The sequence below is a fragment of the Bos grunniens genome, chromosome 10 (genome assembly GCF_055505025.1).
Source record: "Bos grunniens cultivar Pamir isolate PY7600 chromosome 10, Bosgru_T2T1.0, whole genome shotgun sequence".
Classification (NCBI taxonomy): domain Eukaryota; kingdom Metazoa; phylum Chordata; class Mammalia; order Artiodactyla; family Bovidae; genus Bos; species Bos grunniens.
The window spans coordinates 57,358,364-57,372,209 of NC_141174.1; the positions used below are offsets into that span (position 1 = coordinate 57,358,364).

At 44.9% G+C, this 13,846-nt stretch overlaps 1 protein-coding gene across 8 annotated transcripts in view; it reads right to left on the bottom strand.

The window, feature by feature from the left end:
• The window catches only part of DAPK2 (death associated protein kinase 2), a 142,108-nt gene that overhangs the window by 38,024 nt on the left and 90,238 nt on the right, over positions 1 to 13,846 (bottom strand). For all 8 annotated transcript variants that reach the window (XM_086321449.1, XM_086321447.1, XM_086321448.1 and 5 more), the window contains one exon: positions 12,874 to 13,012. In XM_086321449.1, the coding sequence (XP_086177575.1) occupies positions 12,874 to 13,012 (139 nt within the window). The remainder of the gene's footprint in view (positions 1 to 12,873; positions 13,013 to 13,846) is intronic.

Consider the following 13,846-nt stretch of genomic DNA (forward strand, 5'->3'; position numbering starts at 1 on the left):
CCCAAGCTGTGCTTTGGGGGCCCCATCTGAACTAGTTACCCACTGGAATCTACTGGAGACTGTGTTAAAAAGACCAAACCAATTAAATCAACTCACTGGGAGTGAGGCTCCAGAACTGGCTTTCTAAAGCAAGTTCTGCAAGGAAGTCAAAATCAGAGTGCCCAGTGTTTGGGGAACCAACACTTGAGAAGGCCCTGTCTTAGAACTGAGTTTGAACTCTACTTCTGCCCCAGGCTAGCTGTGTGACCTTAGCAATAGACTCATCTCTCTGATCTTGGGCCCCTCATCTGCAAAGCAGGAATATTAACATGGCCATGGTGGAGAGATCTGACAGAATGTGGTCCACTGGAGAAGGGAATGGCAAGCCACTTCAGTATTCTTGCCTTGAGAATCCCATGAACAGTATGAAAAGGCAAAATGTTAGGATACTGAAAGAGAAACTCCCCAGGTCAGTAGGTGCCCAATATGCTACTGGAGATCAGTGGAGAAATAACTCCAGAAAGAATGAAGGGATGGAGCCAAAGCAAAAACAGTACCCAGCTGTGGATGTGACTGGTGATAGAAGCAAGGTCCGATGCTGTAAAGAGCAATATTGCATAGGAACCTGGAATGTCAGGTCCATGAATCAAGGCAAATTGGACGTGGTCAAACAAGAGATGGCAAGAGTGAATGTCGACATTCTAGGAAATCAGCGAACTGAAATGGACTGGAATGTGTGAATTTAACTCAGATGACCATTATATCTACTACTGCGGGCAGGAATCCCTCAGAAGAAATGGAGTGGCCATCATGGTCAACAAAATAGTCTGAAATGCAGTACTTGGATGCAATCTCAAAAACAACAGAATGATCTCTGTTCGTTTCCAAGGCAAACCATTCAATATCATAGTAATCCAAATCTATGCCCCAACCAGTAATGCTGAAGAAGCTGAAGTTGAATGGTTCTATGAAGACCTACAAGACCTTTTAGAACTAACACCCAAAAAAGATGTCCTTTTCATTATAGGGGACTGGAATGCAAAAGTAGGAAGTCAAGAAACACCTGGGGTAACAGGCAAATTTGGCCTTGGAATACGGAATGAAGCAGGGCAAAGACTAATAGAGTTTTGCCAAGAAAATACACTGGTCATAACAAACACATTCTTCCAACAACACAAGAGAAGACTCTATACATGGACATCACCAGATGGTCAATACCGAAATCAGATTGATTATATTCTTCGCAGTCAAAGATGGAGAAGCTCTATACAGTCAGCAAAAACAAGACCAGGAGCTGACTGTGGCTCAGACCATGAACTCCTTATTGCCAAATTCAGACTTAAATTGAAGAAAGTAGGGAAAACCACTAGACCATTCAGGTATGACCTAAATCAAATCCCTTATGATTATACAGTGGAAGGGACAAATAGATTTAAGGGCCTATATCTGATAGATAGAGTGCCTGATGAACTATGGAATGAGGTTCGTGACATTGTACAGGAGAGGGATCAAGACCATCCCCATGGAAAAGAGATGCAAAAAAGCAAAATGGCTGTCTGGGGAGGCCTTACAAATAGCTGTGAAAAGAAGAGAAGCGAAAAGCAAAGGAGAAAAGGAAAAATATAAACATCTGAATGCAGAGTTCCAAAGAATAGCAAGAAGAGATAAGAAAGCCTTCTTCAGTGATCAATGCAAAGAAATAGAGGAAAACAACAGAATGGGAAAGACTAGAGATCTCTTCAAGAAAATCAGAGATACCAAAGGAACATTTTCTGCAAAGATGAGCTCGATAAAGGACAGAAATGGTATGGACCTAACAGAAGCAGAAGATATTAAGAAGAGATGGCAAGAATACACAGAAGAACTGTACAAAAAAGATCTTCATGACCCAGATAATCACAATGGTGTGATCACTGACCTAGAGCCAGACATCCTGGAATGTGAAGTCAAGTGGGCCTTAGAAAGCATCACTACGAACAAAGCTAGTGGAGGTGATGGAATTCCAGTTGAGCTATTCCAAATCCTGAATGATGCTGCTGTGGAAGTGCTGCCCTCAATATGCCAGCAAATTTGGAAAACTCAGCAGTGGCCACAGGACTGGAAAAGGTCAGTTTTCATTCCAATCCCAAAGAAAGGCAATGCCAAAGAATGCTCAAACTACTGCACAATTGCACTCATCTCACACGCTACTAAAGTAATACTCAAAATTCTCCAAGCCAGGCTTCAGCAATATGTGAACCGTGAACTTCCAGATGTTCAAGCTGGTTTTAGAAAAGGCAGAGGAACCAGAGATCAAATTGCCAACATCCACTGGATCATCGAAAAAGCAAGAGAGTTCCAGAAAAACATCTATTTCTGCTTTATTGACTATGCCAAAGCCTTTGACTGTGTGGATCACAATAAACCGTGGAAAATTCTTAAAGAGATGGCAATACCAGACCACCTGATCTGCCTCTTGAGAAATTTGTATGCAGGTCAGGAAGCAACAGTTAGAACTGGACATGGAACAACAGACTGGTTCCAAATAGGAAAAGGAGTATGTCAAGGCTGTATATTGTCACCTTGCCTATTTAACTTATATGCAGAGTACATTATGAGAAACACTGGACTGGAAGAAACACAAGCTGGAATCAAGATTGCCGGGAGAAATATCAATAACCTCAGATATGCAGATGACATCACCCTTATGGCAGAAAGTGAAGAGGAACTCAAAAGCCTCTTGATGAAAGTGAAAGTGGAGAGTGAAAAAGTTGGCTTAAAGCTCAACATTCAGAAAATGAAGATCATGGCATCCGGTCCCACCACTTCATGGGAAATAGATAGGGAAACAGTGGAAACAGTGTCAGACTTTATTTTTCTGGGCTCCAAAATCACTGCAGATGGTGACTGCAGCAATGAAGTCAAAAGACGCTTCCTCCTTGGAAGGAAAGTTATGACCAACCTAGATAGCATATTCAAAACCAGAGACATTACTTTGCCAACAAAGGTTCGTCTAGTCAAGGCTATGGTTTTTCCTGTGGTCATGTATGGATGTGAGAGTTGGACTGTGAAGAAGGCTGAGTGCCGAAGAATTGATGCTTTGGAACTGTGGTGTTGGAGAAGACTCTTGAGAGTCCCTTGGACTGCAAGGAGATCCAACCAGTCCATTCTGAAGGAGATCAGCCCTGGGATTTCTTTGGAAGGAATGATGCTAAAGCTGAAACTCCAGTACTTTGTCCACCTCATGCGAAGAGTTGACTCACTGGAAAACACTCTGATGCTGGGAGGGATTGGGGGCAAGAGGAGAAGGGGACGACAGAGGATGAGATGGCTGGATGGCATCACTAACTCGACGGACGTGAGTCTCAGTGAACTCCGGGAGTTGGTGATGGACAGGGAGGCCTGGCGTGCTATGATTCATGGGGTCGCAAAGAGTCGGACACGACTGAGCGACTGATCTGATCTGATCTGAATGGGTTCTCAGGAGGCACAAGAAAGCCCTAAGAGCCCTTGAGCAACCTCCCTTTTCTATACAATGGCCATGACCATGGAACCTTCCTCATAGGGTCTGTCATGTGGATTAAAGGAGTAAACAAACACAAGCAGAGCTCTCAGAGTTGAGCCTGAGTATTTACTACAGCCCTTAATAAATGCTGGCTGCCACTATACACCACTGCTGTTACCAAACAATCAGCCTGCACCTAGCACCTTCCTGTTTACAAAATGCTTTCACCTCCAGGGTCTCAGAGAGCTTGGGGTGGGCTAAAGCTGGTGCCTACTGACTTATGAGAGACTGCTGATAAATTTGCAGGAATTTTGTGAACCAGGTATTAAACTGAGCCATGTAAGAATATTATTTTAATATTAAAATTTAAATTATGGAAATATGTTTAATTAAATTATATTTACAACACTTAAAATTTATTGCTTCTAATTTCTACCATATTTTATTATCTTTTATGTTCTTGAAGTTATTTAATGCATTTTATCTCTGAATATAGATTATGGTATGTTACTATGTCATGATATGTTACTGCACCCCTCTCCCCAGCTCTAGTCAGTGTCAGCAATATTGGTACCTTGAAATTGGCCACAGCAGGTGTGTTTACACCACAGAAATTGGCAGACACTACAAATCAGGACTTGAATTCTTGATTTTAGACTTAGGAAGTGCTAAAGATCACTTAATAACAGAGATTAAACTTATGTGTGCTGTGTCTATAGCTATTATTTTGTGCTACCAGAGAAAACTGAGGAAATATTTTTCAATATTCAGAAATTATTATCCAATTCAGCAAAGAAGCCACTCACATCACTGAAGTTGTGAAGTTCCAATGCACAAGCAATATTCATTGCTTCACTTTCACTTTACCTATTAACATCAACAAAAATACCAACCAACAATCCTGTTGAAAACTACACTCATCTGCCTACTGCATCCATAGGTTGGCTACAGATACAACTAATGAAAAGTGTTCTATGAGAATCAATTTATTTTGTGAAGTTAACAAAATAAAATGTTATATATTTTATACTCATAAATTATATTATAAACCTTTATATCAGTAGAATTTATAGTAATCTAGTGTGTGTGTGTACATATATTTGTTTACTGGAGTCCAGCTATTACCAGAAAACCACTGCACAGAATCTGAATAGACTAAATTACTGTGCATGTTTCCCAGGTGAGGAAACCGAGGGTCAGAGAAGTTAAGTAACTAATTCAAGGCCACGTGAGTAATAAGTGGTGCTGCTAGGTTCTCACTCAGGTATTTTAGTGCCAAGATACCTGCTGTCTGCACCACCCTTCACCACTTCCAGAATCAGATTCTTTCACTCCTAGGGAGATCAGCTCAGAGGAGGGCTGATGGTAGAGATGTGAATGGAACCTAAAAGGTACTATTTGAACACATGATACTTCAGTGCAGGTCAGGCCTGGGCAGGGGTCCAGAGTGGAGGGCTATGGGCAGCCAGCAGTGGCAGGGGTCTCTGAGCACCTAACAGTGGCAAAGGTAATAAGGACAAAAGAGGAGGAAGGCACTGCATTTTTCTCTTAGTGTCCTCATCTGTAAAACAGGGATCATGGTATTTACTGCAAGTCAGATCAACTTCACACCCAGTGTCCTGCCCGCCCTGGGAATCTGCCCAGCCTCCTGGCTGGAACACACCACCTATTCATTCCCCTTTTGGGTGTCTCTAGGCCCACGTCCTTTTATGAATCCCTCTGGAGGAAAGAGAGGAATAGGGAGAAATGTGTCCTCATAGGGAGGCTAGTTAAAATTCACAGCCAGCACTTGTAACGAGTCTTGGAGTTTGCAGGACCCTTTCAGAAATACTGACCTCTCCCTGGTCCTTCACTCCTCTCCGGGGTGAGGAAGTGAAGGGCAATATTATCTCCACTTTCATGGCCCGGAAAGGTCAGTCCATGACCTGCCCAATATCCCCTAGCAGAGCTGAGACTCAAATGCAGGCTCTACCCACAATCCCCTTCTCTTTCTGCTTCCCAGGTAGCCTCTTGCTGTATCTTATAAGAAGCAGTTGGTTGGTTTAATGCTCCCCATTTACCACCAAATTTCAACTCTTTCAATAATGGCTCTCCATAGTTGAATTTTTGCCACATTTGTTTCCTTCCTCAATCATTTAGGAGCTCAGTGTCCTCACTTCACTTCTGCTCAGATCACTCTAGGATGGCCTCATAGTAGTTGATGAAGCAGCCAACATGCATTCCTAAGGGCCCAGGCTCCCAGGCTGATACCTGGGGCTTCATGAGATGAAGAGCTCATGGGGGCACGCTGAGGCTGGGGCACAAACTAAGCTTTGGGTATGAGGACCAGGAAACAAGGTCTGCCCTCAGAACACACCCAAAGGTTAAGGAAATCAGGAGAGACTTAGAAGCCTCAATAGGAAAGTAAATCATTACAGAGCAAACGTGTGCTGCTTGAGTTGAATATAGAGTGAAAAAAGCAGGAGAGAAAATTGTAAAGGTTGTACAGTTCTCACCCACGTACACACACACACTGTTCATAAAAAGCTGGAGAAGATTCACCAAAAGTTAATAGTGATTATTTTGAAGTAGGGAGTCTGTAGGTAACTTCTTTGTATGTTTCTGTATTTTCTATGACTTATTACTTTTTATAAGAGCGTAAACAACCATCAATTTCATTTAAAAGATGCTTACGGAGTACCTTTGATTCATCTCTTTCCCACATTCTTATCATAGTCTCCAACTGGCTAACTCTCTCCTATTTATTCTCTCTCCTCTGTCAGAAGAATTTTCTTTCTAAATCAGAAATAGAATAATGTTTCTCTACCAATTAAAGATCTTCCACAAATTACTGTTAATTTTTTTAAGTGTGACAACAGCATTATGGGTTAGTAGGAGACTGAATTTAATCTTGAGAGATGCTTATTGAAGTATTTAGAGTAAAGGGTCAATAGCTAGAATTTTCTTTCAAATTATACCATAATTTTTAAAATTACAAATATTTTAATACTTATTTTTAAATTTTTATTAAAGATATTTTAGACATACATATATGTATATATAATGCTTTTGCACTGTGCTTAGTCTTTCAGTCATGTCCGACTCTTTATGACCCCATGGACTGCAGTCCTCCAGTCTCCTCTGTCCATAGGGATTCTCTGGAGTGTGTTGCCATGCCCTCTGCCAGGGGATCCCCAATACAGGAATAGAACTCAGGTCTCCCACATTGCAGGTGGATTCTTTACCCACTCAGCCACCAGGAAAGCCCAATTATGCTTTTATATAAATACAAATATAAAAATATATTTTTCTGTTTTAAAGAAAGGTAAAGCAAATGTGGCCAAATGTTGAAGGGAGGAGAAATGCATAATGGTACCAGTTGTATTCTTCCAGTTTCTTCAAATGCTTTGAAAAGTTTTCATAAAAAAAAAAAAATTGACAGGAAAGTCTTCCATGGCTGTGACTGCCTATACAAACTTCTTGGTCTGCCCTAAACCTTTTCAATCTCACCCTAACCTATCTTGACAGTCAAAACTGTCAAGTCTTGAACTTCCCTGGTGGTCCAGTGGTTGAACATCTGCCTGCCAATGCGGGGGACACAGATTCGATCCCTGGTCTGGCAAGATCCCACAGGCTGCAGAGCAATTAAGCCTATGCGCCACAACTGATGAGCCCACAAGTTGCAGCCACCGAAGTCCACATGCCTAGAGCCTGTGCTCCACAAGAGAAGCCACTGCAATGAGAAGCAGCTCCCGCACCACAGTCAGAGAGCAGAGCCTGCTCGCTGCAGCTAGAGAAAGCCCATGCGCAGCAACAGAGGCCCAGCGCAGTCAAAATAAATACATAAAAATGGTTTAAAAACTGCCAAGTCTCACCTCTGTATTATGCTCCAGGGTTTTAGTATGGAAATCATCTTACTCTTGTAAGATCTACTTTCAAATGCATGCACACTTTATAGTAGTTAATAGAGCACAAATTGATTTTTTAAGTATGAGGAATAATCTATTAGAAAGAAAAAACAATGTAAACAGAAGAAAAATTAACTGTGAAAAGGATAAACTTATGGCACAGCACAGACCTTTGGATTAACTATGTGTAAAAGGCATGATGCAAGCCAAGTACAAAATTTGCCGTTAGAATCTGGTGAAACAAAAGCTGGTGACACTCAGCTTTGCTTAGTGTCTCCTCACTGGCTAAGTTCAAGTACTGTGTGTTAATCACTCAGTCATGTCCCCGACTCTGCGACCCCATAGAGCCTGCCAGGTTCCTCTGTCCATGGAATCCTCCAGGCAAGAATACTGGAGTGGGTTGCCATTCTCTTCTCCAGAAGTTCAAGTACTAGACCTGTCATTTAATACCTGTGTGGTCTTGGACAAGTAATTTAACCTCTTTAAATCTCAAGTGCTTTATGTATAAAAAGTAAAAATACCTTGTACCTCAGAGGGTAGCCATGAGAATCAAATGAAAGGAGAGATGAGTAAGAATGCTGTATTCTAGAAAGTACCATGTACATTTAAAGCATTATTAGTGGAAATTCCCTGGTGGTCCAGCGGTTAGGACTTGCAGCTTTCACTATAGGGGCCCAGGTTCAATCTCTGGTCAGGGAACTAAGATCCCACAAGCCAAACAACATGGCCAAAATAAATAAATAAAAATAAAAGCACATTGGTGAAATTCTAATAAATAAGTTCTATTAAGCTAGTATCACTGGAGAAGGAAATGGCAACCCACTCCAGTGTTCTTGCCTGGAGAATCTCAGGGACGGGGGAGCCTAGTGGGCTGCCGTCTATGGGGTCGCACAAAGTTGGACACGACTGAAGTGACTTAGCAGCAGCAGCAGCAAGCTAGTATCACTAGCTTCCCAGGTGGCACTAGTAATAAAGAACCCTCCTGCCAGTGTAGGAGACTTAAGAGACATGGGTTCAGTCCCTGAGTTGGGAGGAGCCCCTGGAGAAGGAAATGGCACCCACTCCAGTATTCCTGCCTGGAGAACCCCATGGACAGAGGAGCCTGGTGGGCTATAGTCCATAGGGTTGCAAAGAGTCGAATGTGACCAAAGTAACTTCACACGTACACACACATAGGATCATTGTTATGAAAGCTTGATGAACAGAACCAACACATCATGAACATAAAAACAGTTCAAAGGATGATCAGGGCATAGAGGAATTTAGATTGTTGGAGTATCTTGCTCAGGAATTCACTCCTCCTAACACTGTTTATGCAAATCAAAAAGTCCCTTCTGAGTTCTGGGTTCCTGGTTCGCATACAATTTCATTCAGTTCTCATGGTGTGTTCTTCTTGCTTAAAGTACCCATCAGATCTGAGAACCACCTTCCATTTCTGAATTCTGAGGTTGGCTATGGGGAAGTATGGGAGAGACACACCCATACTCAGAGAGGAAACTCCCAAATCCAAAATACACAGAAAACCGCATAGAAACACCCTCTGCAAGGCCTTTATTGGTATGGGGTCACGTATTAGGGTGAGGTTCCTGGGTGGTGTTGAGCCACATTTTCTGGTATCCATCCTCCAGATGGCACCTTGGGTGCTACCCAAGACAAGGGGCAGTCAGCCCAGTGCCACGTCCAGGGCAACATCATCCACCTGCACCCCTCTACCTACTCAGGCCCGCAGGCCTGTCCACGGTGGATTTATAACACACGTCAAGGTGGTGTTCATTCTGCGTAGGCAGAGAGCTTACCCCTTGGAAGTGAGTGTCTCTTGGTGAGAGTCGTGGTTAGCTTTTTTTTCAGATGGCCTCGCCACCAGTCTCACTGCGGCCATCTCCCCATAGAGGGTGGGTTCTTGTAAGGCAGTTGCCATATCTTATTGATGTTTGTCACCCTGCCCTTAATGAATAATAAACAGTCCCTCAATAAATGTCACATCATGGAATTGAAAACTGCCCACAACCTCTTCTGCCTTTTCCAGGTGCTATCCATGCATGCTCCTGTCTTACTAAAGCATTCATTCCTTCATTCACTCATTCATCCAACACTGAGTAACTCATGTGTCAGGCACTGCACTAGAGACAAGAGCAGAAAGTCATGCATGGGGATAAATGCTCCCAGCGGAAGCATCCTGTACAAGGGGAAAAAGAAGCGAGGAAGCAGGTTAGCTCTTCATTACGCTCTGGGAGGTGGCAAGGCATGGGAAAGGCTTCCCAGAGGAAATGGCGTTTCTTTTGGGCCTGGAGGACAAGCAGGAAGTCTGCGGGCACAGGAAAGGAAGACTAGTAGCTTCCTGGATGTGAACAGCACGAACAGAGTGGAGGAGGGGGAAACAGGACATTTATCTGTCATCTTGGTGCCTGGGGCTCTTGCTTTGGAATGGGGAAAGAGGGATGAGGCCAGAACTGGGGCTCAGGCAGTACAAGACAGGCCTGAATGCCATGCTGAGAATGGGTTCATTTGTCCTATGGGTGACAAGGATCCATCACAGATTTCCAGGCAATTATATGCCATGATCTGTTTTCACCAAGACTGTTTACTGTACATCAATCTTTCCATTCATCTGCTCTCTGCCACAAGGCTGGGAGTATATCATAAGCAGGAATAGAGTCTCACCATCCCTGGCACTAGCACAATGGCTGACATGGGAGGAGAGGTCATTCCTATTCCAAAGGCCGGCCAGAGAGCTGATCCTCATCCATCACCTGCTCCTTCCAGCTGGAAGGTGAACGTGGAGAACAGCTCATGAGCAGGGGCGTGAAGATAACACAGTGACTGAATTCATGGGATGGCTAAGCTAGCCTGACTCACTTGGCAAGAAGTAACAGAATACAAGAGGAGAGGAAGGCTGAGAGCCCTCATGGAGAAGGAAAATCAGCAAGAGAAATGTGTTCATATAAAATGAATTGTATATGGTGAGAAATAACACGGAATCACGAAGTCCCCTCTAAGCCACCAGCTGGAACTTCTGCATGAGCCCCTCTAGCAGGCAGGAAGTTCCAGCCAACACGTACTCACATTCTGGCTCCAGGAAGTGTCTAGCCACTCATGAGGTAATCACACTGAGTTCCAGCTATTCATCACTTCTGAAGTTGCCCAGCTGGGCTTGGGCCAAGGGACCCATGGGTGGGGAGTCAGAAGGCTCAGAGTCCACATAATGCTAAGGATATGAGGCAGGGAGGGGGTTACCAGCATCCTCACCCTACATGCACCCAGGAGAAACCCAGACTGTCTCCAGGTTGTGGAAAACGTCCAGGTTGAGCCCAGGAGCCAGACAAGATACCCCACCAGCAATCCCACCTAACAATAAGCTCAGCTCTCTGCTGGGCAACTTCGAACTGCACTAGCAGGCTTTGTTTTCCTGCTGCTGCTGCTGCTGCTGCTAAGTCGCTTCAGTCATGTCGGACTCTTAACGACCCCATGGACTGTAGCCCACCAGGCTCCTTGGTCCATGGGATTTCCTACTCTAGCAGGGCCCAAAACAAGAGCTGTGTTTTCTTTTCCTCTGTTGTGGGAAGGGAAGTAGCAATGCCAGCTACTATTACAGAGCACCTCTCTAGTATCCAGCACTTAATCCTGCTTCTGTCTCATTTCTACAACTCTGACAGCTAAGTATTATCATTTGTGTTAAAGGACACCATCTGGACCTCCTGGAGCCAGAAAAAACACAGAAAATAAGTCAACTATCCACAGCATTATGGATAGGAAGAAGTCACAGGTGAATCCAGGTAGCCCATTTCCTGCTTGGTGTATTATCATCCTGAGGTCCAAAGGCCAACCCAAGCCACACACTCCTTGATGACCCTGACTTGTACTCTGTGACACCCAAGTGAGACTCTGCAAGATGTCTTCTGTTGGAGAAATTCAAAATACAGTGACAATTAGACTAAGGACGGGAGGCTCACAGCAGGTCACCCCACAGGGCAGAGTAACAACTGGGCTGGAATCCACGTGTGGGATGTGAGCCCATGCCCTGGTGCAGCTGCTGAGACCCCAGGCATGCCAAACCCTCTCTGGGCCGGACCCTCAGCCAGCGCTTGGGTGTCATCCTGGACTCTGCCCTCCCCCTCATCTCCCACATCTAATTGGGTACCTAATCAATCTTCAGAGCAACCTTAAAAGATCTTGAATCCATCCCTCCTCAAATCAATTTGGCACTTGCCACATCTCACCTAGATTACTGTCCCCATTCTATCCGTGCTCCCATTCAGAGGGATCTTTCTGAAATATACATCTGCTCTCTTCACCTCCCTGCTCACCTGGTCCCATATCTCTTAAAGTTCAAATTCCTTGGCTTAGTTCCCATTCCCTGAGTCTGCCTCCTGCTGTCCCCTAGGTTCTCCATTCAGCACATTCAACCTTTGCCTAAATGCTATTTCAGGACCATGTACCTGCTGACCTCTCTTCCTTAGAAGGCCCTTCCCTCTGATAATGCCTGATAATCCTTCAAAATTCAACTCAAATACCACCGCTTCCAAGAAGTCCTCTTAGACACCAGAGTCTGACTTAGATTCTTTCTTATTTAGACGACCATTCTCCATGTACTTCCCTCTATCACAGCACTTAGAGTTATTGATCTCGCTTTTCTGGTTCCTGCACAAGTTCCTGGAAAAGAGGAACTAAGCTCAGAGAAGTCCTGAGTTGATTTTGTACCTGTAGCAACACCCAGGTACTCAGCGCAATGGTTGAAACACCACAGGTATTTCTGCATAGCAAAATGAGTGGGTCTCCTCCCCAGTAAGTGGGTCCCCCTGATCACGGGTTGGAGGATCTTTATGCTTCACCTGTCTGTAAAGGCTCAACAGTCTATGAAACTGAGCTCAGCTACTATGGGAACCAGTCCTTTGACTCTGACCACACTCTTGCTTTGTGAAGTTCTATGTGGTCACAGTGAACTTTCTTGACCCTGCATGCCAGTGACCACAAATGATCAGTGGCCCCTGGGAGCAGTTTCATGGCTACAGGAAGGGGTGGGGTGGGGGAACGCAGCCAGTGGTCACTGGGCTCTAAGATTTCCAACCTCTGGTCAAGGGATGCTGGTCGCTGTGCTGGGCCCAGGGCGCCAGGCAACCTCAGCAGTACTCATCTGAATGCGTCTAGCTCTGCTGGCTCGGGAGTGAGCTCTTGGTTACTGAAAAGTTCAGTCTTGTGAAATGGGTTTGGTTTCACATTTCCTGTCCTTGGCTCACTTATTTTAAAATTACACCCCAAATGCTCCCTGAAAGAGATAAGGTATCTGTAGTCTGATTCAGAAGCTTCTTGCCATCAGCCCCTACATGAATAAAACCTAATCTATGGAATGAAACTCAGGATAGGGATGCTCCTGGGCCATCATTTCTTTTCCAGGAGCTCAGAGTCTTCAACTGTAAGATGAGGGAGGAAGGTCAAGTGAGTGCTGACCCCTCCTGGCAATGACATTGGGAGAGACTGGGTCCATTCTTCCTGAACTAACTCTTTTCCCTTCCCCCCATCACTGACCTTGAGATCAAAGTGAGCGATTTTCTTGGCATGAAGGTAGTTCACCCCTTCCAGGATCTGCTTAATGAAGCTGGTGGCCTCCTCCTCACTCAGGGATTCCTTCTGGGCCAGGAAGTCGAACAGCTCTCCTCCGGACACTCTGCAAGACACCGGTAGGGAGGGCCCAGGCCCAGTCAGCCCCATGTGCCAGAAGCCCAAGCCCACGCCCCTGCCCCTGCCCCCAGGAAACCTGCGGGGCAGAACCCCCCTCACCCACCTCTCGGCCTCAGTCCAGCCAGCACAGGGACTGACTGTGCTGCTACTTCTACTTGCTGTGTTCCTCCCTTTGGATCACAAGAGACGGAACCCTCAGGTGACAGCAAAAGGGCCTCTGCTAACACTCTAGGTTCAGGTCCCTGGTTACCCTGGGTGCTCCCTTCCCACCACACAACGGAGGTGACTGAGGACAGAAACAAGCGCTATGTGGGATGACAAAGAGGAACACATGCTGGGGCAGAAAATGGAGACTTAGTGTCCAGTCCGCCCCTGCCACTGGCTTTGGACAACTCCCTGCCCCGCCTCCTCTAGGCAGGCCTCAGTTTCCTCACCTGCAAAATGGGCAGACTGACCATGATTGTTCCCAAAGCCCCTTTCTGTGACTTTATAGAAGGCATGACCCTTTCAAAGTCATGTCCCTACCTTAACCATCAAGATCCATCCTTTATATTCATCTTTAAAAACTCTAAAATACTGCTTTTGTCCTCACACTCTACTTTGCAGTACGTTATGGTTGATGTGGCAGGAAGAGAGACCAACAGAGCAAAAAGAATCTCCCCTGTAAAGACTAGTTTACAGTTTTACCTGAATTCGGGATTTAGGGTTGCCAGACAAAATGAGAGATTTTTATTTGCTAAATCTGGCAGTCCTGCTGGGCTTGTTTGGCCGCTGATGCTGAGGTATCCAGCTGGCACGCACATCTCAGGAGCTGGGACAT